Consider the following 25365-nt stretch of genomic DNA (forward strand, 5'->3'; position numbering starts at 1 on the left):
ATCGAATGGTCGAATGGTCGAACGATTTTGACGCGAACGCCTATTGGCGAACGTCGCGCGACGTTCGCGAACTTGCGGCGGACGCTAACAGCCGATGTTCGCGCGAACAAGTTCGCCGCAGAACAGTTCGCTACATCCCTACTCACTAGAAGCACAGGGTTTAGGGATTCGATTGCTAAATACATATACAGTCGTGTGAAAAAGTTTGGGAACCCCTCTCAGCCTGCATAATAATTTACTCCACTGTCAACAAAAAAAGAGAACAGTGGTATGTCTTTCATTTCTCAGGAACATCTGAGTACTGGGGTGTTTTCTGAACAAAGATTTTTAGTGAAGCAGTATTCAGTTGTATGAGATGGGAAAAACTGGCTGTGCAAAACTGTGGGTACCCTTGTAGTTTTGCTAATTTGAATGCATGTAACTGATTACCGGCAACACCTAATTGGTTGGATTAGTTTGTTAAGCCTTGAACTTCATGGGCAGGTGTGTCCAATCATGAGAAACGGTATTTAAAGGAGAAGGAAAGCTCCAAGACAGTTTATTGCCAACAGATTAGCAATAATAGTGCAAGCTAGAATGCTATATTTATTCTGCAGAATGCTTTACCATACCTGAGTAAACAGCTCTAGATACTGTCTCTGTTTGTTAAGGATAGAAGCTGCCATATTAGCTTGGCGTGACATCACTTCCTGCCCGAGTCTCTCCCTGCTCACTAACAGCTCTTAGCTCGGATTACAGCAGGGATGGTAGGAGGGAGGAGGGGGAGAGAAGCAAACTGAGCATGCTCAAGTCCTAGCCCTGGAGGTTTAAGCTGAAAACAGTTAGTCTGATACAGAAGCCCATGAGTACACAATAGAAGGAAAGAAATGTAATGTTTGACAGAGGACTCAGAGCAGCATTACTTTGAGGGGTTACTGGTGTATTTATATAGACCTTTCTGATAAAGCTTACTGAATTTTAGCCTTTCCTTCTCCTTTAAGGTGACCAATTGCAAGTTGTGCTTCTGTTTGACTCTCCTCTGAAGAGTGACAGCATGGGATCCTCAAAGCAACTCTCTGAAAACAAAGATTGTTCAGTATCAGGGTTTAGGGGAAGGCTACTAAAAGCTATCTCAGAGGTTTAAACTGTCAGTTTCAACTGTAAGGAATGTAATCAGGAAATGGAAGGCCACAGGCACAGTTGCTGTAAAACCCAGGTCTGACAGGCCAAGAAAAATACAGGAGCGACATATGCGGAGGATTGTGAGAATGTTACAGACAAGCCAAAGATCATCTCCAAAGACCTGCAAGAAGATCTTGCTGCAGATGCAGGTGTATCTGTACATCGTTCTACAATTCAGCACATGTGTATGGCAGGGGGATGAGAGAGAAGCCCTTTCTGCACTCACACAAACACACTCGCTTGTTGTATGGAAAAGCTCATTTAGACAAGACACAGGCATTTTGGAACAAAGTGCTTTGGACTGATGAGACAAAAATTGAATTATTTGCTCATAACAAAAAGCGCTTTGCATGGCGGAAGAAGAACACGGCATTCCAAGAAAAACACCCGCTACCGACTGTCACATTTGGTGGAGGTCCCATCATGCTGTGGGGCTGTGTGGCTAGTTCAGGGGCTGTGTGGCTAGTTCAGGGGCTGTGTGGCTAGTTCAGGGGCTGTGTGGCTAGTTCAGGGGCTGTGTGGCTAGTTCAGGGGCTGTGTGGCTAGGCTAGTTCAGGGCTGTGTGGCTAGTTCAGGGGCTGTGTGGCTAGTTCAGGGGCTGTGTGACTAGTTCAGGGGCTACTGGGGCCCTTGTTAAAGTCCACGGTCGGATGAATTCAACCCAATATCAACAAATTCTTCAGGATAATGTTCAAGCATCAGTCACAAAGTTGAAGTTCCGCTGCAGGGGTCGGATATTCCAACAAGACAATGACCCTAAACTCACTTGGAAATCTACAAAGACATTTATGCAGAGGGACAAGTCCAATATTCTGGAGTCCCCCGACTTGAATATCATGGAAAATCTATGGGATGATTTGAAGCAGACTGTCCATGCTCGGCAGCCATCACATTTAACTGAACTGGAGAGATTTTGTTGGACCAATGGTCAGAAATAGCCACATCCACAATCCAGACACTCATCAAAGGCTATAGGAGGCGTCTAGAGGCTGTTACATTTGTAACTAAGTATTGATGTAATCAGGGCAGCCATCAGGGGGGGACAGGGGGGAGAATTGTAGGGGGCCCCGAGGGTAAGGGGGGCCCCGGCCACGCCACACTTACTTGATTAGCCGGCCCCCCAACTTTCTGAGAGCTGCTGACTTCGGGAAGGCATGGACATTTAAGGGGCCCTGGGCACCAATTTTCTTATAATGTGGGGGGGGAGACCCTGGCCACCAATTTTGGCCACCAATTTTTTTTCTCATGTGAGGTCCTAGCCACCAATATTTTTTAATGGGGGGCCCTGGCCACAAATGTTTTTTTATGGGGGGCCCTGACCATCAATATCTTTTTATTAACATATGGGAACCCTAGCCAGCAATATATATTTTTTTTTTTTACTGTGTGGTGGGGAGGGCGGACCTGTAGGTGGGGCTTGCGGTGGGCGCAGCCCAGGGGGCCCAGGAAATTTTGTCGTATGGGGCCCTGCGATTTCTGATGGCGGTCCTGGATGTAATATCTCTGTTGGGGTGCCCAAATTTATGCACCGGTCTCATTTTGTTATGATGCATATTTTCTGTTAATCCAATAAACTTTATGTCACAGCTGAAATACTACTGTTTCCATACGGCATGTTATATATTAAAAGGAAGTTGCTCAGCCAATGAGAAAGAAGAATTAAGAGGGGTTCCCAAACTTTTTCATATGACTGTCTATATATATAGATATATATATGCACAATGGGCTGCCATGGAATAATAACACAGTCTTCTCTCTCCATTCGCTTCTCGATAATCCCCCCTCCCCGTCTCATTGACAATAAAACAAGGGGCACAGTGAAAAGGAACAACACAAATCCCCCCGTTCACTGACCTTGAAATAACGGTGGATGGTGTCAGATTTGTCCAAACCACAAGAAGGGAACCCAGAGATCCGTCGCGGCTCTTGTTTAATCTCGTGCGGCTGCTCCGGAATACACCGTGGTACAGCCGAGCTGCTGGATTTCACTGTGTGAGAATGGGGATGGGGGTTTGTGTGTGAAAATGATTGACAAGACTTAGGGGCGCTCCCCTCCCCTCTAAATATTATACAAGGCTTCCCATATGGAGCTGGGGGATTGGATTCATGATGGATAGACAATAAAGAATACAAAATATGGTTAAAATGCAGCGCTCAGAAGATTAACTCTTTCACTGGAGAATGGTTAACTCTGCAGAAGCAAGACTCCCTGACCCATTGAGCTTACTATTCACCGGAAGCTGTAGTGCAAAGATGAAACTACATCTAATTCTGGGATTATCTACAAGGAAGAGCGTCTCATAAAGTCTTTGCTGCCTCATTGAGTGTCCTCTGCAGTGACTGATAGTTTTACCTCGCATACATATGGACCAACCATTGAGCAATAACAACAGCTGAATGCAATGACTTTTTTTTCATCATTGCAACCATTAATATTATCTAATAATAATATCTCTCTCCTTTCGTTGTACAGGTATGGGAGCTGTTATCCAAAATTCTCGAAAACCTGGGTTTTCCCAGATAACGGATCTTTCCGTAACTTGGATCTCCAAACTTTACGTCTACCAGAAAATCATATAAACATGAAATAAACCCAATAGACTGGTTTTGCTTCCAATAAGGATTAATTATATCTTAGTTGGGATCAAGTACAAGGTACAGGTATGGGACCTGTTATCCAGAATGCTCAGGACCTGGAGTTTTATGGATAACAGATCTTTCCAGAAATTGGATATCCAAACTTTATGTCCACCAGAAAATCATGTAAACATTAAATAAACCCAATAGGCTGGTTTTGCCTCCAATAAGGATTAATTATATCTTAGGGCTCTTACACACGGCCGTTCCAACCTGCGCTCCCCTGCGTTCCGTTTTTTGGCGTTCAGCCGCAGGGGAGCGCAGGAATAGACGCAAGTAATGATTTGAAATGGGGCTGTACTCATGAAGGCGCGTGTAGGCGCCGAACGCAGGAAAAATGCAGCATGTTGCGTCTGAACCTGCGTTCGGCGCCTACACGCGCCTTCGTGAGTACAGCCCCATTTCAAATCATTACTTGCGTCTATTCCTGCGCTCCCCTGCGGCTGAACGCCAAAAAACGGAACGCAGGGGAGCGCAGGTTGGAACGGCCGTGTGTAAGAGCCCTTAGTTGGGATCAAGTACAAGCTACTGTTTTATTATTACAGGTATGGGACCTGTTATCCAGAATGCTTGGGACCTGGGGTTTTCTGGATAATGGATCTTTCCGTAATTTGGATCTTCATACCTTAAATCTACTAGAAAATCATGTAAACATGAAATAAACCCAATAGGTTGGTTTTGCTTCCAATAAGGATTAATTATATCTTAGTTGTGATCAAGTACAAGGTACAGGTATGGGACCTGTTATCCAGAATGCTTGGGACCTGGAGTTTTATGGATAACGGATCTTTCTGTAATTTGGATCTCCAAACCTTATGTCTACTAGAAAATCGTGTAAACCTGAAAAAAACCCAATAGGCTGGTTTTGCTTCCAATAAGGATTAATTATATCTTAGTTGTGAACTTGCGATCAAGTACAGGTATGGGACCTGTTATTCAGAATGCTCAGGACCTGGGGGTTTTTACGGATAATGGATCTTTCTATAATTTGGATCTCCAAACCTAAAGTCTACTAGAAAATCATATAAACATTAAATAAACCCAATATGATGATTTTGCTTCCAATAAGGATTAATTACATCTTAGTTGGGATCAAGTACAAGCGACTGTTTTATTATTACACAGAAAAATATATATTTTTTAAAAATTTGGATAAAACAGGCTTTCCATAAATTGGAGTGCTCTGGATAATGGATCCCATACCTGCATCTTCTACTAACAGTCTGAGAACAAGATTAGCAAAATTACATGAAAAACATTTTTTTTCCTAAGACAAATATGCTGCTCAACACAATTTAAAGGGTTGGTTGACCTTTAAACTAACTTTTAGTATCATGTAGAGAGGGATATTCTAAGACAATTTGCAATTGGTCTTAATTTTTTTTATTATTTGTGTTTTCTGAGTATTTTATATTTTCATTCAGCAGCTCTCCAGTTTGCAATTTCAACACTCTGGTTGCTAGGATCCAAATTTCCCTAGCAACCATGCATTGATTTGAAGAAGAGGCTGGAATATGAATTGGAAAGGCCTGAATAGAAAAATGAGCAATAACAATAAGGGGCACAGTTATCAAGGGTTGAATTTTGAAGTAATGGGAGGTTTTTTGAACTCCCATCACCTTGAAATTCAAATAATAAAAGACCAACCGAAATTTATTAAAAAAATCAAAGTTTTTTTCTGCCGGTGATTATCGTATCGAATCAAAGTTTTAGCAGATTCGATCGAATTCGAATCAAAGTATTTGCCCCAAAAAACTTCGGTTTTTCAAAGTCCACCAAATTACTCCAAATAGGTTCTAGGAAGTCCCCCATAGGCTAAAACAGCAATTCGGCAGGTTTTAGATGGCGAATGGTCAAAGTCGAAGTTTTAAAGAGACAGTACATGATAAATTTCGATATTTGAATAGTCGATTTTCTTTTCAAATTCAAATCGAATTTTGGCCTATTCGATAGTTGAAGTACACAAAAAGATTTTTTTACTTTGAATTTTCAGTTTGACCCTTGATAAATCTGCCTCTTAATGTGTAGCCTTACAGCGCATTTGTTTTTAGATGGGGTCAGTGACCCACATGTGAAAGCTGGAAAGAGTCAGAAGATAAAGGCAAAACAATTTTAAAACTAAAAAAGAAATAATGAAGGCCAATTGAAAAGTTGCTTAGAATTGGCCGTGCTATAACATGCTAAAAGTTAACTCAAAGGTGAACCACCCCTTTAAGATTCCATTAAAGGATAAGTAAACCTTAAAAATAAGTGAATGTAAAATTGATGAGGGGGCTATTCTAAGCACTTTGGAATTTACATTCATTATTTATTTTGTTTTTATTCCAAGATATTAAGGGATACATGTACTGTTAATATGAATGAATTTTGTTACAACAGCGCCACCTGCTGGTCAGTTTCCCACCAGTCTGACCAGCAAGTAGTCAAGGAAGTTGTCAGGAGAAAGAAAGAGGCTGATGTTCTTCTGCTTAGGAAAGATGTGAGAAAGGTTTCTAATTTTATTCCTAAGCAGAAGAACATCAGCCTCTTTCTTTCTCCTGACAACTTCCTTGACTACTTGCTGGTCAGACTGGTGGGAAACTGACCAGCAGGTGGCGCTGTTGTAAAAAATTCATTCATATTAACAGTACATGTATCCCTTAATATCTTGGAATAGAAAAAAAAAAAAAATAATGAATGTAAATTATAAAAGTGCTTAGAATATCCCCCCTCATCAGTTTTACGTTCACTTATTTTTAAGGTTTACTTCTCCTTTAAATGTACTTATACACTGATAATGTCACGTTCCTTGTGTAACGATGTATTACCCTTTGCTGCCATCTAGTGAGATTGTCGTGTTACAGCCAGAAACGAACAAAATCTCCCATTTGTATAGACGAGCAGTTTAGATTGCTGCCGACGGTTTCATTTACTAATATTGTGCTCAATTCATTGGAAGTTTTGCTCTCCTGTTCAATTCACTTTTAACTTGTTTTTTTCTCATTATCTGTCTGTCCCACATACCCATAAGCCATTTACAGTCATAACCCATGTTTCTCCTTCATCGTTGCACTAAAATTCCTTTATTCAATATTTAAAAACAAAAGTAGACCCTGCTATGTAAAGTTTAAAACTCCCATATCATCCTGTACCCAGGGGCAATGTATGCGTCATATCTTTATTTATCAGAGCACAAGTCACATGACTGGGGGCAGCTGGGAAACTGACAATATGTCTAGCCCCATTCAAAATATAAACAAATCCGTTTGCTCTTTTGGGAAACGGATTTCAGTGCAGAATTCTGCTGGAGCAGCACTATTAACTGATGTGTTTTGAAAAAAAAAACATTTTTTGGCTTTACTGTATCCCTTTGAGAGAATATGAAGCTTCCCGCTAAGAGCAGTAGGATCGTCCGACTCAATTTAGACCACAACAGCTCACTCACCGCCTGAAGATTCCCATTCATGGCCCAGGAGTACGGATGCATCAAATCCAGGAATCGGCCAAGATTCGGCTTTATTCAGCAGGACTCAGATTTGGCAGAATCCAAGTACCTGGCCGAACTGAATCCGAAAAATCACGTGACTTTTCGTCACGCAAACAAGGAAATGAAGAATTCTCTTTCCCCGTGTCAGGCCCAGGGCCCCCCATCCACAAACCACCTCCAGCTCCCCCATTTCATCCACAATCCCCCTCCACGTACCTTTTAATGCACCCACCAGGTTTTTTTTCCCAGTGTCCCACCGGCCCAGTCCAATAGTGGTCCCTGTGGGTTCGGTCCGACCTCGCATGCTCCTTTTCGGGTTGTGGGCGGGTTGAGCAACCTTCCAAATGCAGCTTCCAGGTTGAGCTTTTATAGACACGTGCCTCTTGCTCTGCCCCTTTTGTGACATCATCGGTCGATGGGGGCTCGGGCGGGCGAGGGTGGTGGGATGGTGGTAGCGGGCGGTTGAGTCCTGCATGGAACAAATTTCTAAGACCCTCACCCAACCCGAACCCCTAACCCGCAGCCCGCGACCTGAACCGCAACCTGAATATTTATCCACTTTGATCCGCTACGCGACCCGGACCCGCAACTGCCTTACCTGCAGCCCGACCTGCAACCCGCCAACCACATGAAACAGGAAGGGTTTGCGGGTCGGGTTGCAGGTAAGGAAGTTGCGGGTGATGCAAACCGGAAGTGACGTCATCAAAAGTGGGCAGGGACAGAAACAAGTTTTGTAAAACTTTTAAAGGAGTAAAATATAGAAAATATTACATAAGATAAGAAATTTAGATGATACCCGCAACCCGACCCGCGACCCACGGCTATACCCACACCTGGAAATCCTCCCCTCATTCTGCAGGGTGCCCACTTTTTTTGCGGGTAACCCGCAGGTACCCGACCCACTGCATCATTACAATCCGGCCCTATTCTTTCCTACATATTTCCCTAATTTACATATGCAAATTAGGGTTCGGATCTGGTCCGGTAATCGGCTGAATCTTTCATAAAGGAATCAGGATTGGGCCGAATCCTAAAATAGTGCATTCTGTGCATCCCTACCCAGGAGCTCAGGAAACTAATGGGTTTGGGAAACGGGACAGCAAGGCCTATGATAGATCCTTATTTTGGGGGACAGGGGCTGAACATGTAGTTATAATATTGAAATGGAGGGATCTGGTATATATTTTCTAGCAAATAGTTTGGCTGTTCGATTAGAAAACACCCTCACTGTTTGTCATTGTTAGATAAACACACTATGCCCCCCGAGCTCAAGGAATAGATGTGTATATAGTCCTTGAATGTTGGGGTACAGACTGTGAGGGGTCAAGGTCAATGAAGAATATCCCACTTTGTGCCTGTCCTTTGCTCTGTAAAATAAGTGAAGAGCCAAAACTTAGGACTAGTGATGGGCGAATTTCTCCCGTTTCCCCGAAAAATTCACAAATTTCCCGTGAAATTTGCAAAACACCTGGAAAATTTGCGAAACTCGAATTTTGACACGGGTGTTAAAGTCAATGGGCGTCTGAATAGTGTTGACGCTTGGCGGTTTTTAGTTTTCCGAGGAGCGGACATTTTTTTTTTGACACTGGCGAGTTTCACGAATTTATTCGCCATCTGCCGAAATGTGGAAATTCCCAGAGAATTCGCGCCTGGCGAATTTATCGGCCCATCACTACTTAGGACTGTCCCTGAAAACAATCATTTTCTTATCCCCGTGTGGAACATTCTCTGCCGTAGACATGAGCCCAGAGATCATTCCGTGTTTCTCCCATTTACATTCAAAGTGTTTCTTCTCCTGAGCCCTGTTTTGTTTCAGGCGATTTACATAATATAAACAGAACTGACATCCCATGAACCCAAATTCCCATGTGTTTGAAGAAAGACCGTGAAGTGTTCCGCGCTCAGTAATGGCCTTTGGGCAACCCTCCCTTATAATAATCTTTCCTACCAGATCTTTAATTGATTGCTTTTTAATTATGTTCTCTTGGAATAAACATCTCACTGTACACTCTCCAAACGCACATGTCACATCCATCAGATTATTCCCATATTCAAGAACAGATGTTTCTGATTCTCTCTCTGAACAAGACCAGGCAGGGCTTCGGTTACCAAACAACCAATGAGCCAAGTTTTAAAGGATAAGTTAACCTTTAAAATAAGTGAATGTAAAACTGATGAGGGGTTTATTCTAAGTACTTTTGCAATGTACATTCATTATTTATTTTGTTTTGATTCCAAGATATTAAGGGATACATGTACTGTTAATATGAATGAATTTTGTTACAACAGCGCCACCTGCTGGTCATTTTCCCACCAGTCTGACCAGCAAGTAGTCAAGGAAGTTGTCAGGAGAAAGAAAGAGGCTGCTCTGATGTTCTTCCGCTTAGGAATTAAATTAGAAATCTTTCTCAGATCTTTCCTAAGCAGAAGAACATCAACCTCTTTCTTTCTCCTGACAACTTCCTTGACTACTTGCTGGTCAGACTGGTGGGAAACTGACCAGCAGGTGGCGCTGTTGTAACACAATTCATTCATATTAACAGCACATGGATCCCTTAATATCTTGGAATTAAGCATAAATAATGAATGTTAATTACAAAAATATTTAGAATAGCCCCCTCATCAGTTTTACATTCACTTATTTTTAAGGTTTACTTACCCTTTAAAATAAGTGAATGTAAAACTGATGAGGGGTCTATTCTAAGCACTTTTGCAATGTACATTCATTATTTATTTTGTTTTGATTCCAAGATATTAAGGGATACATGTACTGTGAATATGAATGAATTGTGTTACAACAGCGCCACCTGCTGGTCAGTTTCCCACCAGTCTGACCAGCAAGTAGTCAAGGAAGTTGTCAGGAGAAAGAAAGAGGCTGATGTTCTTCTGCTTAGGAATAAAATTAGAAACCTTTCTCACATCTTTCCTAAGCAGAAGAACATCAGGCTCTTTCTTTCTCCTGACAACTTCCTTGACTACTTGCTGGTCAGACTGGTGGGAAACTGACCAGCAGGTGGCGCTGTTGTAACACAATTCATTCATATTAACAGCACATGTATCCCTTAATATCTTGGAATCAAAACTAAATAAATAATGAATGTACATTACAAAATAGTCCCCTCCTCAGTTTTACATTCACTTATTTTAAAGGTTAACTTATCCTTTAAAGGGCAAGCAAACCTTAAAAATAAGTGACTGTAAAATTGATGAGGGGGCTATTCTAAGCACTTTTGTAATTTACATTCATTATTTATTCCTTTTTAATTCCAAGATATTAAGGGATACATGTGCTGTTAATATGAATGAATTTTGTTACTCATCTTTCTATTCAGGCCTCTCCTATTCATATTCCAGTGTCTTATTCAAATCAGTGCATGGTTGCTAGGGGAATATCGACCTTAGCAACCAGACGGCTGAAATTGCAACCTGGAGAGCTGCCGAATAAAAAGCAAGAAATTACTTACTAATAAAACAATGAAAACCAATTGCAAATTGTCTCTGAATATCCCTCTCGGCCACACACAGAGAGATCCGCTCGTTTCGCCAAATTAGTGATCTCTCCCCGATGTGCCCGCATTGCTTTTTGCAGTATGAGAAAGTAATTCAAAGCAACTTTCCAATAAATGTTAATTAAATTCCAGCAATATTGGTTTTGTCACTCTCTAGTTCTGATTCTTGAATCAGTTCTCCTTCAGGTCTTCTTCTAGAAGCCTTTTTTTGTTGTCCACATGGTCGTTCCATAGGAATAGTAAACCTTGTAGCTGTTGTGTTGTGCGGTGTTGCTTGTAGTTGTAGCTAATGTCCTGTCCAGTAGAGGGTGCTCTACTTCCATCAGTCTTATTTATGTGGATTCTTTTTATAGTGGATATGGAAATCTCAAGATTTCTATATCCACATTAGCAAAGAATCAGCATAAATAGGTGATAGAATTAGAGCACCCTCTACTGGACAGGACATTAGCTACAACTTACACAGACCAGGTTAAAAATGAATGAGCAAAAGACACATTTCAGGTAGGGAGTTAGATCAGATGAGGTTTGCATTTAGTTTGTTTTCATTTGAGTATGGTTAAATCATCATAATCTTCAACAGAACATCTCAACTCAACTTGCAAACGGCCTCCAGTAATCTCAATCCAAGTCTCGATTTTGTTCTACTTCCTGCTCTTGGGCTGTTTTCCTCCCACTGTTACATTAGAGTTGCACCAGCTCCTGACCAGAAGGGCTTAACCCCACTACTTAAGTTTAAGACTCATGAGTATTCCATTACAATGGACTTTCCAAGAATTCCAGCATTGAAATGAGGAGAGGGCCTCCTTATAATGCGCTGCCCATCAGTCTCGGTCTCTGTGAGCGTTAAAGGATAAATAAAACTTTAAAACAAGTGAATGTAAAATTGATGAGAGTGCAATTGTAAGCACTTTTGCCATTTACAATTTTTTTTTAAGATTCCAAGAAATTAGGAGAAATACATACTCTTAAAGGGTAAGTAAACCTTTAAAATAAGTGACTGTAAAACTGATGAGGGGGCTATTATAGAACTTTTGTCATTTACATTCATTATTTATTCATTTTTAATTCCAAGATATTAAGGGATACATGTGCTGTTAATATGAATGAATTTTGTTACAACAGCGCCACCTGCTGGTCAGTTTCCCACCTGTCTGACCAGCAAGTAGTCAAGGAAGTTGTCAGGAGAAAGAAAGGCTGATGTTCTTCTGGGAAAGGTTTCTAATTTTATTCCTAAGCAGAAGAACATCAGCCTCTTTCTTTCTCCTGACAACTTCCTTGACTACTTGCTGGTCAGACTGGTGGGAAAATGACCAGCAGGTGGCGCTGTTGTAACAAAATTCATTCATATTAACAGTACATGTATCCCTTAATATCTTGCAATCAAAACAAAATAAACAATAAAAGTAATTGCCAAATCTTTGCGTCTATGGCCACCTTTAGAGATGCAAGAAGAATCGCAGCTTAGTAAACCCAATCATTAAATTTTGCATAATCAAAGCAAATATGATTCGAAACGCATTCCCTTCGCTTTCCTCTTTACTGCTGGTGCCGACTGCATGTACCATGTAGCTGTAGTGATCTCTTTATTTACCAAAATAAAACATTTTTTAGATGGGGTCAGTGACCCCCTGTTTGAAAAGCTGGGAAGAATCAGAAAAAGTCATTCAAAAACTACAAAATAATGAAGACCACTTGAAAAGTTGCTTAGAATTAGCCATGCTATAACATGCTAAAAGTTAATTAAAAGTCCGAACCTTTTGGCAAATATTTATTTAGATGCCATTTTTTATTTAAAAACACCCGGTGACTTTTATTGGGAAGCAAGTTGCAAGAGAAAGCCTGGATTTCTTCTCTTTCTGCCCCTGCAATCAGTGATATGAGTAACCCAACTTGTTTACACAATGGATTTCTACAATATTTATGTAAGAGAAAGAAATTCCTCCTTCCTGCCAAGAGAAAGATTCAGTTGTCAGAGTCGGGATCGGCTGTATATTTTGCTCCGAGCGGAGCGAGTCGGCACTGTCAGACGAATAAAGGAAAATGTTTCAATTGGAAACGTATGTTGGGAATATTTGGGTTGCGAATGCGCCTGAATCTGCCGATCTTACTATTGTTCTTATTTTAAAAATAATTGTAGGTGAGTCATAACTTCTTATATACATGTTAATATATCATTTTCCTACACATTCAGGGAGAAACATGTCAGCACTAATGATGGGCAAATTTGTCTCGTTTCGGTTTGCAGAAAAAATCGCGAATTTCCCAGCAAAATTCGAAAAACGGCGAAAAATTCACGAAAGATCGTGAAATAGGAATGTTCTCAAAAAAATCGTGAAATTCGAACGTTTTCATGAAAAAATCATAAAATTCGGACGTTTTCACTCAAAAATTGTGAAATTCAAATTTTTTCACCAAAAAATCATGAAATTTGAAGGATTTCACTCAAAAATCATGAAATTTGAAGGTTTTCCCTAAAAATTTTGGAAAATCAGACATTTTCACAGGAGATTCTCAAATTTATTCACTGCAAATTCACTGCGAATTCGTGCCAGGCGAATTTATTCGCCCATCACTAATTAGCACCTGTAATTTGCATTTAATGGGGTCGTACTGAAAAGTCTCCACTTTCTCTGCCCCGAATAACCAGAAAAAGAAACAAAGTTTATAACTTAATTGGCTTTTGGCAGAGAGCCCAGAAATGCCACCAGGTGCAACGAAGACACTTTGTAACAATTTTGAGATAAGCAAATAAGTAATCGTAACAATTTAGATAAGGAGGTCCCTTGGGAAAAGTTAGACTCACAGCTTAAAGGGCAATTCACCTGCATTAGCAAAACTGTAATAATTGAGGGGGAAAAAACACAGAAATATGTTCAAACTTTCATAACATGGCAATTTTTAGTGGGTTCCCTCGTTTTTTCTCCAAAATGTTTGGAGCTATGCGCTAGTGAGGGATTAAGCGTCTGGAGGTTACAGTGTTAATATGGACCGTATGCATTGATGCTGGTGACATACATATTATGAGTATAAATCACACGCCTGCGTAATGTTGGGCAGGACTAATGAATTCATCACATTCTATTTCTCACCAGTGGGTCGTGAATAAAGAGCAAGTCGTACACATCTTTCCACACCAAGTCGTGGGTTTGGACATGTAATATTTTATCTACGCTTTTCTACATCAGCTGCATTTGTCGAGGACGCTCTTTATTCGAAAATAATTACATTTAATGTTTTTCTAAGGGTTCATGCACTGCAAAATATCATTTTCACATGTAGCCCTTTGCGCGATAATTTGAATAAAATTGGGGGTCGGCAGGATCCGTCCCCATGACCTTCTCCAGAAACACGTAGTTTGTAAACCGCACAACGGGGAATGACTGGCCCCATGTTATTAGATCCAGACTTTTTCAGATGTGGCTTTAAACTACTTACGTTCCTATAAAATCTGGCTTAGTTGGCCTAAAGTCTTGTGCAAGAAGCCTGGCCGGCACTTTTTACCAAATAAAAATGGCCACCCGAACGCTAGCGCGGCTTCCACATTCTGCCCATGAAAAGTCAGCTGTCACTTTGGGAGTTATTTATTAAAGTCCGAATGCCAATAACTTGGAAAATTCGAGTTTTTTTAACTATAAAATCTGAATTTTTAGTGTAAAAAAAAAAAAACTCAAATTTTTCGAGATTTATTATACCCCGAGGATGGAAAAAGTCTGAATCTGAAAATTCGGCGTCTCAAACCTGCAGAGATTGTATATAAGTTAATGGGCGAAATCCTGAAGATATACTGATCTGCGCTGGGTTTTGTGCAATAATCGGAAGATTTTGTGGTTTTTGGGCAAAAAAAAGAAAAAAAGTGAGTTTTTGGACAGAAAATCCCAAAAATTTATATGATTCTAATTTTCATAAGTTTTTCACAATTTCTTCAAGTCTTTTTCCGGCGCTGGAATTTTTCTGCAAAATGAATTGATAAATAAGGGGAAATAACCCGTGCGCATTTGGTCAGAGTAGATTCATAGCTCCCAACATTTTGGGGACAAAAAATGTTTTGGACCACGCCCATTTTTGTGGCCACATCCCCTAATTCCCATGTTTATTTTACAAAATTTGGCAGGTTATGAAAGTTTGAACACATTTCTGTGTTTTTTTCAGTTATTACAGTTTTACTAATGAAGGTGAATTGCCCTTTAAATTGTAAGTCTAACTTTTCCCACGGGACCTCCTTATATAAATTGTTACAATTACTTATTTGCTTATCTCAAAATTGTTTTGAGAAACATTGTTTCTTTTTCTGTCTGTTCAGTGCAGAGAAAATCTGGACTTTCCAGTACAAACGAGGGACTGCAGGTTGAGTTGTCAAAAGTGGGACTGTCCCTCTAAAAACAGGACAGTTGGGAGGTATGATTTCAGAAAAGAATTCGATATTTTCTGATTTTGAAAAATAACCCCGTAAGGGACGGGTTTTTTGGGGCAAAACTCATATTTTTCAGGGTTTCCTTTTTTGAGGTTTATTTTACCCAGAGGATGGAAAAAGCCTGAATCCAAAAATCCATCGTCTCAGACCTGCCAAGGTTGTTTATAAGCCGGTGAGAGAGGTCCCTATCCTATTTGGAAGTTTCTGTGGTCTGCGCTGGAATTAGCCCGAAAATCTGACTATTTTGGACAAAAAACTGAAAAAAATAGTTTATCAAAGTTTTTTTTTTTTTTTGCCCGAATGGTCCGTTTTCGATCAAATTCCATTAAATTCAATCAAATTTCAAAATCAAATTTGAATCATACAAATCGAAGTAATAGCGAATTCGAATCGTTCAATTTGATGTTTTACCTATAAAAAAACTTAATTTTTTTTTTATCAATTGACTCCAAATAGGTTCTAGGAGATCCCCCATAGGCTAAAACAGCAATTCGGCAGGTTTTAGGTGGCGAATGGTCGAAGTCAAATTTTTAAAGAGGCAGTACATGATAGATTTCAAATTTATCAAACTATTCCCTAGTCGAAGTACACAAAAATTAGCTCGAAATTTTAATTTTAATTTTGACCTTTGATATATCTGCCCCTTAAAATATTATAAAGAAACATTGTTTATAATGGAGGTCCCATTCCTCACTGAGACCTCATGGGGCGTGTGACAGTGAGCTCTGTGCTGTCAGGAGAAAGAAAGAGACTGATGTTCTTCTGCTTAGGAATAAAATTAGAAACCTTTCTCACATCTTTCCTAAGCAGAAGAACATCAGCCTCTTTCTTTCTCCTGACAACTTCCTTGACTACTTGCTGGTCAGACTGGTGGGAAAATGACCAGCAGGTGGCGCTGTTGTAACACAATTCATTCATATTAACAGTACATGTATCCCTTAATATCTTGGCATTAAACATAAATAATGAATGTAAATGACAAAAGTGCTTAGAATAGCCCCCTCATCAATTTTACATTCACTTATTTTTAAGGTTTACTTTTCCTTTATGGACCACATCGGATCTACAACCCGTCGTTGCCCATTAACATTGTTATCACCCATCCCCCAACGGGTGGATCTTATAGTGTATGGCCAAATCCCTGCTCCACTTGTTACATCAGGATATGGAAAAGGATATTTGGGGGGAAAAAACAAACTATTGACCACAAGATGGCGCCCATTGATACTAATCATGAGAAAAAGCTGAGCTCGCAATAGCCTACAAGGAAGAGGGAGCACCTTTAGGGTTTAAGCAAGAAGAACTTAGGGCACTTTAGCGGTGCTATATGTATAAATACAAATATACAGAGACGGAATGTTCTGGGCACACAATAAGCTATACCCTCATACTGTACTGTCTAAGGGAATCAATATGGCACCTCCTCCTCCCATATGTATAAATACAAATATACAGAGAAGGAATGTTCTGGGCACACAATAAGCTATACCCTCATACTGTACTGTCTAAGGGAATCAATATGGCACCTCCCTCCTCCCATATGTATAAATACAAATATACAGAGAAGGAATGTTCTGGGCACACAATAAGCTATACCCTCATACTGTACTGTCTAAGGGAATCAATATGGCACCTCCCTCCTCCCATATGTATAAATACAAATATACAGAGAAGGAATGTTCTGGGCACACAATAAGCTATACCCTCATACTGTACTGTCTAAGGGAATCAATATGGCACCTCCCTCCTCCCATATGTATAAATACAAATATACAGAGAAGGAATGTTCTGGGCACACAATAAGCTATACCCTCATACTGTACTGTCTAAGGGAATCAATATGGCACCTCCTCCTCCCATATGTATAAATACAGATATACAGAGAAGGAATGTTCTGGGCACACAATAAGCTATACCCTCATACTGTACTGTCTATGTGGGAATCAATATGGCACCTCCTCCTCCCATATGTATAAATACAAATATACAGAGAAGGAATGTTCTGGGCACACAATAAGCTATACCCTCATACTGTACTGTCTGAGGGAATCAATATGGCACCTCCCTCCTCCCATATGTATAAATACAAATATACAGAGAAGGAATGTTCTGGGCACACAATAAGCTATACCCTCATACTGCACTGTCTAAGGGAATCAATATGGCACCTCCCTCCTCCCATATGTATAAATACAAATATACAGAGAAGGAATGTTCTGGGCACACAATAAGCTATACCCTCATACTGTACTGTCTAAGGGAATCAATATGGCACCTCCTCCCATATGTATAAATACAAATATACAGAGAAGGAATGTTCTGGGCACACAATAAGCTATACCCTCATACTGTACTGTCTAAGGGAATCAATATGGCACCTCCTCCCATATGTATAAATACAAATATACAGAGAAGGAATGTTCTGGGCACACAGTAAGTTATATAAGTGAATATAAAGACAGATTTAGTTTCAGATATTCACACTTACAGATGATCTGGTCAGTGGTGATTCTTGAGGGGGTGGACAAAAAGGAACATTTCCCCATCATTGAGTTACAAACTGATCGGTTACTAAGGGGAACACTCGGTTACATTTGATGCTGAGAGGACAGTCTGACTTCAAAGGTCTTTTCTTCCCTATAGTTTGAGAGTCAGAAGCAGCCGCTGAATCAACAAGAAAGGCCCAGTCAAACAATGGGCGAGATTTAACCCCTTATTAACCAGCCGTTCTGAGAACCAACAGTCCACCTGCACCAAAATGTTCCAAATCTTCTCTCCCGCTTTGATCTCTGTGCGTATTTTCTGCTAGTTTTTCTTTAAATTGCATTTTTACCCCAAAGTAACATTGCAGGTCAATATATGATTAGTATAATGCTAAATAATTATGTATATCATCTCAAAATAAAGAAAACATTAACTTTAACTGTATAATATATAGGCACAGCCCCCCATCTTTCCTCTGTCACCCCCATATCATATATGCACATAATGTAAGTGTATAATATATAGGCACAGCCCCCCATCTTTCCTCTGTCACCCCCATATCATATATGCACATAATGTAAGTGTATAATATATAGGCACAGCCCCCCATCTTTCCTCTGTCACCCCCATATCATATATGCACATAATGTAAGTGTATAATATATAGGCACAGCCCCCCATCTTTCCTCTGTCACCCCCATATCATATATGCACATAATGTAAGTGTATAATATATAGGCACAGCCCCCCATCTTTCCCCTGTCACCCCCATATCATATATGCACATAATGTAAGTGTATAATATATAGGCACAGCCCCCCATCTTTCCTCTGTCACCCCCATATCATATATGCACATAATGTAAGTGTATAATATATAGGCACAGATATACCCCCATCTTTCCTCTGTCACCCCCATATCATATATGCACATAATGTAAGTGTATAATATATAGGCACAGCCCCCCATCTTTCCCCTGTCACCCCCATATCATATATGCACATAATGTAAGTGTATAATATATAGGCACAGCCCCCCATCTTTCCCCTGTCACCCCCATATCATATATGCACATAATGTAAGTGTATAATATATAGGCACAGCCCCCCATCTTTCCCCTGTCACCCCCATATCATATATGCACATAATGTAAGTGTATAATATATAGGCACAGCCCCCCATCTTTCCTCTGTCACCCCCATATCATATATGCACATAATGTAAGTGTATAATATATAGGCACAGTCCCCCATCTTTCCTCTGTCACCCCCATATCATATATGCACATAATGTAAGTGTATAATATATAGGCACAGCCCCCCATCTTTCCTCTGTCACCCCCATATCATATATGCACATAATGTAAGTGTATAATATATAGGCACAGTCCCCCATCTTTCCTCTGTCACCCCCATATCATATATGCACATAATGCAAGTGTATAATATATTGCTGAATTTTCACGGCAATTTTGCGAATTTATTTGCCGGTGGGGAAACGATAAAATAAATCCGTCCATCACTACCCATGGGTATAGAACGTGGACGGAGAATTTAATGGATTTGTATCATTGGGATATGTGGGTATATCTGTTAGAGAGACTGACATGGGGTTATGTTCAGCTGCCAGTACAGGGATCGAATCTGTTATCCAGAATGCTTGGGACCTGGGGTTTTCTGGATAATGGATGTTTCCATAATTTGGGTCTTCATACCTTAAGTCTACTAGAAAATCATATAAACATTAAATAAACCCAATAGGCTTGTTTTGCCTCCAATAAGGATTAATTATATCTTAGTTGGGATCAAGTACAGGTATGGGACCTGTTATATTTTCTTTTGTTTTTTTTTCTTTAAAGGATAAGTAAACCTTTAAAATAAGTGAATGTAAACTTGATAAGGGGGCTATTCTTAGCATTTTTACAATGTACATTCATTATTTATTCCTTTTAAATCCCAAGATATTAAGGGATACATGTAGTGTTAATATGAATGAATTATGTTACAACAGCGCCACCTGCTGGTCAGTTTCCCACCAGTTTGACCAGCAAGTAGTCAAGGAAGTTGTCAGGAGAAAGAAAGAGGCTGATGTTCTTCTGCTTAGGAAAGATGTGAGAAAGGTTTCTAATTTTATTCCTAAGCAGAAGAACATCAGCCTCTTTCTTTCTCCTGACAACTTCCTTGACTACTTGCTGGTCAGACTGGTGGGAAAATGACCAGCAGGTGGCACTGTTGTAACACAATTCATTCATATTAACACTACATGTATCCCTTAATATCTTGGGATTTAAAAAATAAATAAATAATGAATGTACATTGCAAAAGTTCTTACAATAGCTCCCTCATCAGTTTTATATTCACTTATTTTAAAAGTTTAGTTATCCTTTAAAAAAAGTGTTTGGCTGCAGTTCTCCTTAAATGTATTTTAAAGCCTTTCTGATAGGTCGTCTAGCAGCTTAATTCAGCACGATCCACCGGGAAATGTCTATGAGACTCCATGTACTATCCACGCTCCATCTGAATTCCAGTAAGTAGTGATGGGCGAATTTATCCCGTTTTGCTTTGCCGAAAAATTTGCGAATTTCCCGTGAAATTCGCAAAATGGCCAAAACGTTGCGAAACTTGGCGTTAAGGTCAATGGGCATCCGAATAGCGGTGGTGTTGACGCTGTTTTGGCAGTTTTATCAACATGGGACACGGCATTTTGGTGGCCACCCATCAACTTTCAATGACAGAAAATGTTCCAATGACGTTGTGGATGGTTTACATGCGTTAGTGTGAATACAGCCCCATTGAAAAGAATTCATCGCATCAACTCCTGCGCTCCCCTGCAGCTTCAAACACCCGTGAGTAAGGGCCCTTATACAGTCTGGTTCTATTCTCTAGACTGCTGGTTCTGACTCCTGAAACCAACTCGCAGAAGCCAGCTGGAGAAACTCTGGAGAACCACAGAAGATAAAGGAATAGACAAATACTGCAATTACTAATGAGTAAATATGGGTATGGGACCTGGGGTCTTCCGGATAACGGGTCTTTATGCATTTTGGATCTACTAGCCACACTCCATCTGAATTACCGTAACTAGTAATGGGCGAATTTCTCCCGAAATGGCGAAAAATGAGCGAAACTTGAGAATTAGCGCCCGCATGAATTTTGCTGATCGTGTCAATTTTGACGATGGCGTTAAAGTCAATAGGCATACTTTTCGGATGCGTGTCCAAATTCTGCAAATTTTCACAGGAGTCTACAACTTGTACCTGCTTTCTAATGAAGAAACACTTATCTGTCATCTCCGACTGTCACCTCTCACTGTACATATAAATACATATAAATACATATAAATACATATAAATACATATAAATACATATATATATACATATAAATACATATAAATAAATATAAATACATATAAATACATATAAATACATATAAATACATATAAATACATATAAATACATATAAATAAATATAAATACATATAAATACATATAAATAAATATAAATACATATAAATACATATAAATACATATAAATACATATAAATACATATATATACATATAAATACATATAAATACATATAAATACATATAAATACATATAAATAAATATAAATACATATAAATACATATAATACATATAAATACATATAAATACATATTAATAAATATAAATACATATAAATACATATTAATACATATAAATACATATAAATACATATATATACATATAAATACATATAAATACATATAAATACATATAAATACATATAAATACATATTAATAAATATAAATACATATAAATACATATAAATACATATAAATACATATAAATACATATAAATACATATTAATAAATATAAATACATATAAATACATATAAATACATATTAATAAATATAAATACATATAAATACATATAAATACATATAAATAAATATAAATACATATAAATACATATAAATACATATAAATACATATATATCTATATCTCTGGGGGGAAAGCAGCAGTATCAGTTTCCATTTGGGAACAAGAGGTAAAGGAGCAGTGGGAATAAGAAAGAAGCTCTAGGGGTAAAAAGAAAGTGGGGTTTAGGGATTAAAGAAGAGAGAGAGAATGTAACAAAGAATTAGGGGAGAACTCAATGGAAGGCCAGGGGGGCACCAATGAGTGGCTGGGGGATTGAGGCAAGTACAAGCCAGTGGCTACTGCAGTAGAGATGAGTGGCAAGTATCCACAAGACAATTAGCCGGAGCAGCAGGGGGGCTCCAGCCAGCAAACAGCAGCTGTAAATGTGAATAAATGGTTTGAGGAATTCCGCTATTTACAAAGATTTAGCAAACAAAGAGCAATCGCAGCCCTGGTCTCGTCTCACCTTCACACTCTTTTCCTTCTCCCTTATAACCAGCTTTGCAAATACATCTGTAAGATTGCGGAAAGATTGCGGCAAAATGCGGAAATTCGCCACGAATTTGCACTTGTCTAATTTATTCGCCCATCACTAATAAAGACAATGAATGTTTCATATGTTGTAAAATGTCTGGAAAAAACTGGTTCCCCAAAAAAAGTTTGTTAGGACAATCACGCTGAAAAAAGGAAAAGTCGCCAGCGTTTTTTTGGACTTTGATGCATTTTCGGCTCACAGAATATAATGTAAGCGACAGAAGATTGAGAAAATCTCGCTGCTTTATAGCACTTCGTCTGGTCTGAGGTGGCGAAGGCAACTCTGGCGAAAGAGCTAACGTTCGGCAAAATCTGCATTTTGGTGAATATGCGGAGTAACGTCCGTTTGCCAGAGCGAGAAGTCGCCTGCCGATAGAGTGCGCCTGTTGAGAAGCTAAGCTTAGGGCTCGTCACTAATTATCCAGCAGAAAATGAGCTTCCCTGGCTGTAATATAAGCTGATGCTACAGGTTTGCTGATTATTCAATTCTGATGCTAATTGCACTGGTTTCTGTGCTGCCATGTAGTAATTATGTGTATTAATTACTAATCAGCCTTATATTGTGACATTTCTATTCTATGTGTACTGTATATTGTGAGTGGCTCCCTAAGCTCAGTAAGTGACAGCAGCACAGAGCATGTGCAGTGAATCAGCAGAAAAGAAGACGGGGAGCTACTGGGGCATCTTTGGAGACACAGATCTTTACTGCTAAAGGGCTGTGGTTGCCTTGGGCTGGTACAGAAGCACAAAACATCATGTACAACATTTCTACCGACTTCTTTAGTTAGGCTTTAGTTCTCCTTTAAGCCCTTTGAGGCTGTAGGAAGAAAAAAAACATCAATGGGAAGAGGAGAAAGTCTTGTGGGTGGGGGAGCGGTGCATCTCCACTAGCTCCTCCCACTTTCTTGTGGAATTGGCTGATCCGGCTGAGGTTCCTCCCTCTCTCCAGTTCCTCAGCCAATGATCTGGGGTCTGTCAGTCGGTGAGGCTTAATCGCTCTGGGCTTGTCAGTAGTGTGTGTGGCTCTTACCCAGGAGGCTGCGTTGGCTTCTATTGCTGTCTGTGCTATGGGGGCTGTCTGTCTGTCCTTCTACCTGTGTCTGTCTCTCAGTCTCATCTACACCAGCCTGGCAGCAAACACTGGACACCCAGGTAAGAACAGACAAACTTTCCCATCAACATCGCCCTGAAATAGGCACCAGCTGACCCATGATTGGCTCAGTATGAAAGACAGGACTGGCTTGTATCAAAGTGATCAGCTCAGTAGCAAAGAACTGGCTTGAGGGCAAGTAACTCATGGGACTGGCTTAATGAGGAATGGGCTAATGGGAAATGTACTGCCTGGTGACTAGGGGGAAACTGGCTTTTGTAAAAAGGACTGGCTCATGTTCTGTACCCTGTCCTGTCATTGAGACTGGATCATATGAAACCTGATGACTTGCACTGGTTTATGTGAAATGGACCGGGAAAGTGACTTCCGCTGGGTCCTGTGACTGGGACTAGTTAATATTTCCTTCTGTTTGTGCCAACACATTTGTGCTCTGCTCGTGATTATCCGTCACTCCTATCAGTCCCTGCACCGGTGGAACTTACAGTCTAAGCTCTCTATCACATTCACACACAGTAGAGTCCGTTTATCCAGGAACCAATTACCCGGAGGAAACCCACGCAGGGAATGGGACTGACACATGTGAAACTGACTTGATTCGGGTTCTGTGAGTGGGACTGGTTTATATAAAAGTGACTTGATTCGGCTTCTGTGAGTGGGACTGGTTTATATAAAAGTGACTTGATTCGGCTTCTGTGAGTGGGACTGGCTCACGTAAAAGTGACTTGATTTGAGTTCTGTGAGTGGGACTGGCTAATGGAAAAGTGGTTTGATTTGAGTTCTGTGAGTGGGACTGGTTCATGTAAAAGTGACTTGATTTAGGTTCTGTGATTGTAACTGGCTCATGTAAAAGTGACTTGATTTGGGTTCTGTGATTGGGACTGGTTCATGTAAAAGTGACTTGATTTGGGTTCTGTGATTGTAACTGGCTCATGTAAAAGTGACTTGATTTGGGTTCTGTGATTGGGACTCGTTCATGTAAAAGTGACTTGATTTGGTTTATGTGAGTGGGACTGGTTCATGCAAAAGTAGCTTGATTTGAGTTCTGTGAGTGGGAATGGCTTATGGAAAAGTGGGTTGATTTGGGTTCTGTGATTGGGACTGGTTCATGTAAAAGTGACTTGATTTGGGTTCTGTGATTGGGACTGGTTCATGTAAAAGTGACTTGATTTGGGTTCTGTGATTGGGACTGGCTAATGGAAAAGTGATTTGATTTGGGTTCTGTGATTGGGACTGGCTAATGGAAAAGTGATTTGATTTGGGTTCTGTGATTGGGACTGGTTCATGTAAAAATTACTTGATTTGTGTTCTGTGAGTGGGACTGGCTAATGGAAAGTGACTTGATTTGGGTTCTGTGATTGGGACTGGTTCATGTAAAAGTGACTTGATTCGGGTTCTGTGAGTGGGACTGGCTAATGGAAAAGTGATTTGATTTGGGTTCTGTGATTGGGACTGGTTCATGTAAAAATGACTTGATTTGTGTTCTGTGAGTGGGACTGGCTAATGGAAAGTGACTTGATTTGGGTTCTGTGATTGGGACTGGTTCATGTAAAAGTGACTTGATTTGGGTTCTGTGAGTGGGACTGGCTAATGGAAAAGTGACTTGATTTGGGTTCTGTGATTGGGACTGGTTCATGTAAAAGTGACTTGATTCGGGTTCTGTGAGTGGGACTGGTTCATGTAAAAGTGACTTGATTTGGGTTCTGTGAGTGGGACTGGTTCGTGTAAAAGTGACTTGATTTGGTTTATGTGAGTGGGACTGGCTAATGGAAAAGTGATTTGATTTGGGTTCTGTGATTGGGACTGGCTAATGGAAAAGTGATTTGATTTGGGTTATGTGATTGGGACTGGCTAATGGAAAAGTGATTTGATTTGGGTTCTGTGATTGGGACTGGTTCATGTAAAAGTGACTTGATTTGGGTTCTGTGATTGGGACTGGCTAATGGAAAAGTGATTTGATTTGGGTTCTGTGATTGGGACTGGTTCATGTAAAAGTGACTTGATTTGGGTTCTGTGATTGGGACTGGCTTATGGAAAAGTGACTTGATTTGGGTTCTGTGATTGGGACTGGTTCATGTAAAAGTGACTTGATTCGGGTTCTGTGATTGGGACTGGCTAATGGAAAAGTGATTTGATTTGGGTTC

The 25365-nt window shown here is 39.9% G+C and overlaps 2 protein-coding genes across 4 annotated transcripts in view; one reads left to right on the forward strand and one right to left on the reverse strand.

Annotated features, from left to right (window-relative positions):
• LOC108710556 (metallophosphoesterase domain-containing protein 1) overlaps nucleotides 1-3250 on the reverse strand; it is a 41279-nt gene extending 38029 nt beyond the window's left edge. Inside the window, exon 1 of the mRNA XM_018251682.2 lies at nucleotides 3016-3250. The gene's annotated coding sequence lies outside the window, so the exon portion shown is untranslated. The remainder of the gene's footprint in view (nucleotides 1-3015) is intronic.
• A 19836-nt stretch (nucleotides 3251-23086) lies between these two features.
• The window catches only part of scube1.L (signal peptide, CUB domain, EGF-like 1 L homeolog), a 127706-nt gene continuing 125427 nt past the window's right edge, over nucleotides 23087-25365 (forward strand). Inside the window, exon 1 of one of the 3 annotated variants that reach the window (XM_041585840.1) lies at nucleotides 23087-23265. In XM_041585840.1, coding sequence (XP_041441774.1) covers nucleotides 23181-23265 — 85 coding nt within the window. In that variant the 5' untranslated portion in view covers nucleotides 23087-23180. The remainder of the gene's footprint in view (nucleotides 23266-25365) is intronic. The other 2 variants (XM_041585841.1, XM_041585842.1) reach the window with 2 other exon arrangements.

Source organism: Xenopus laevis, chromosome 3L, assembly GCF_017654675.1.
Source record: "Xenopus laevis strain J_2021 chromosome 3L, Xenopus_laevis_v10.1, whole genome shotgun sequence".
Taxonomy (NCBI): domain Eukaryota; kingdom Metazoa; phylum Chordata; class Amphibia; order Anura; family Pipidae; genus Xenopus; species Xenopus laevis.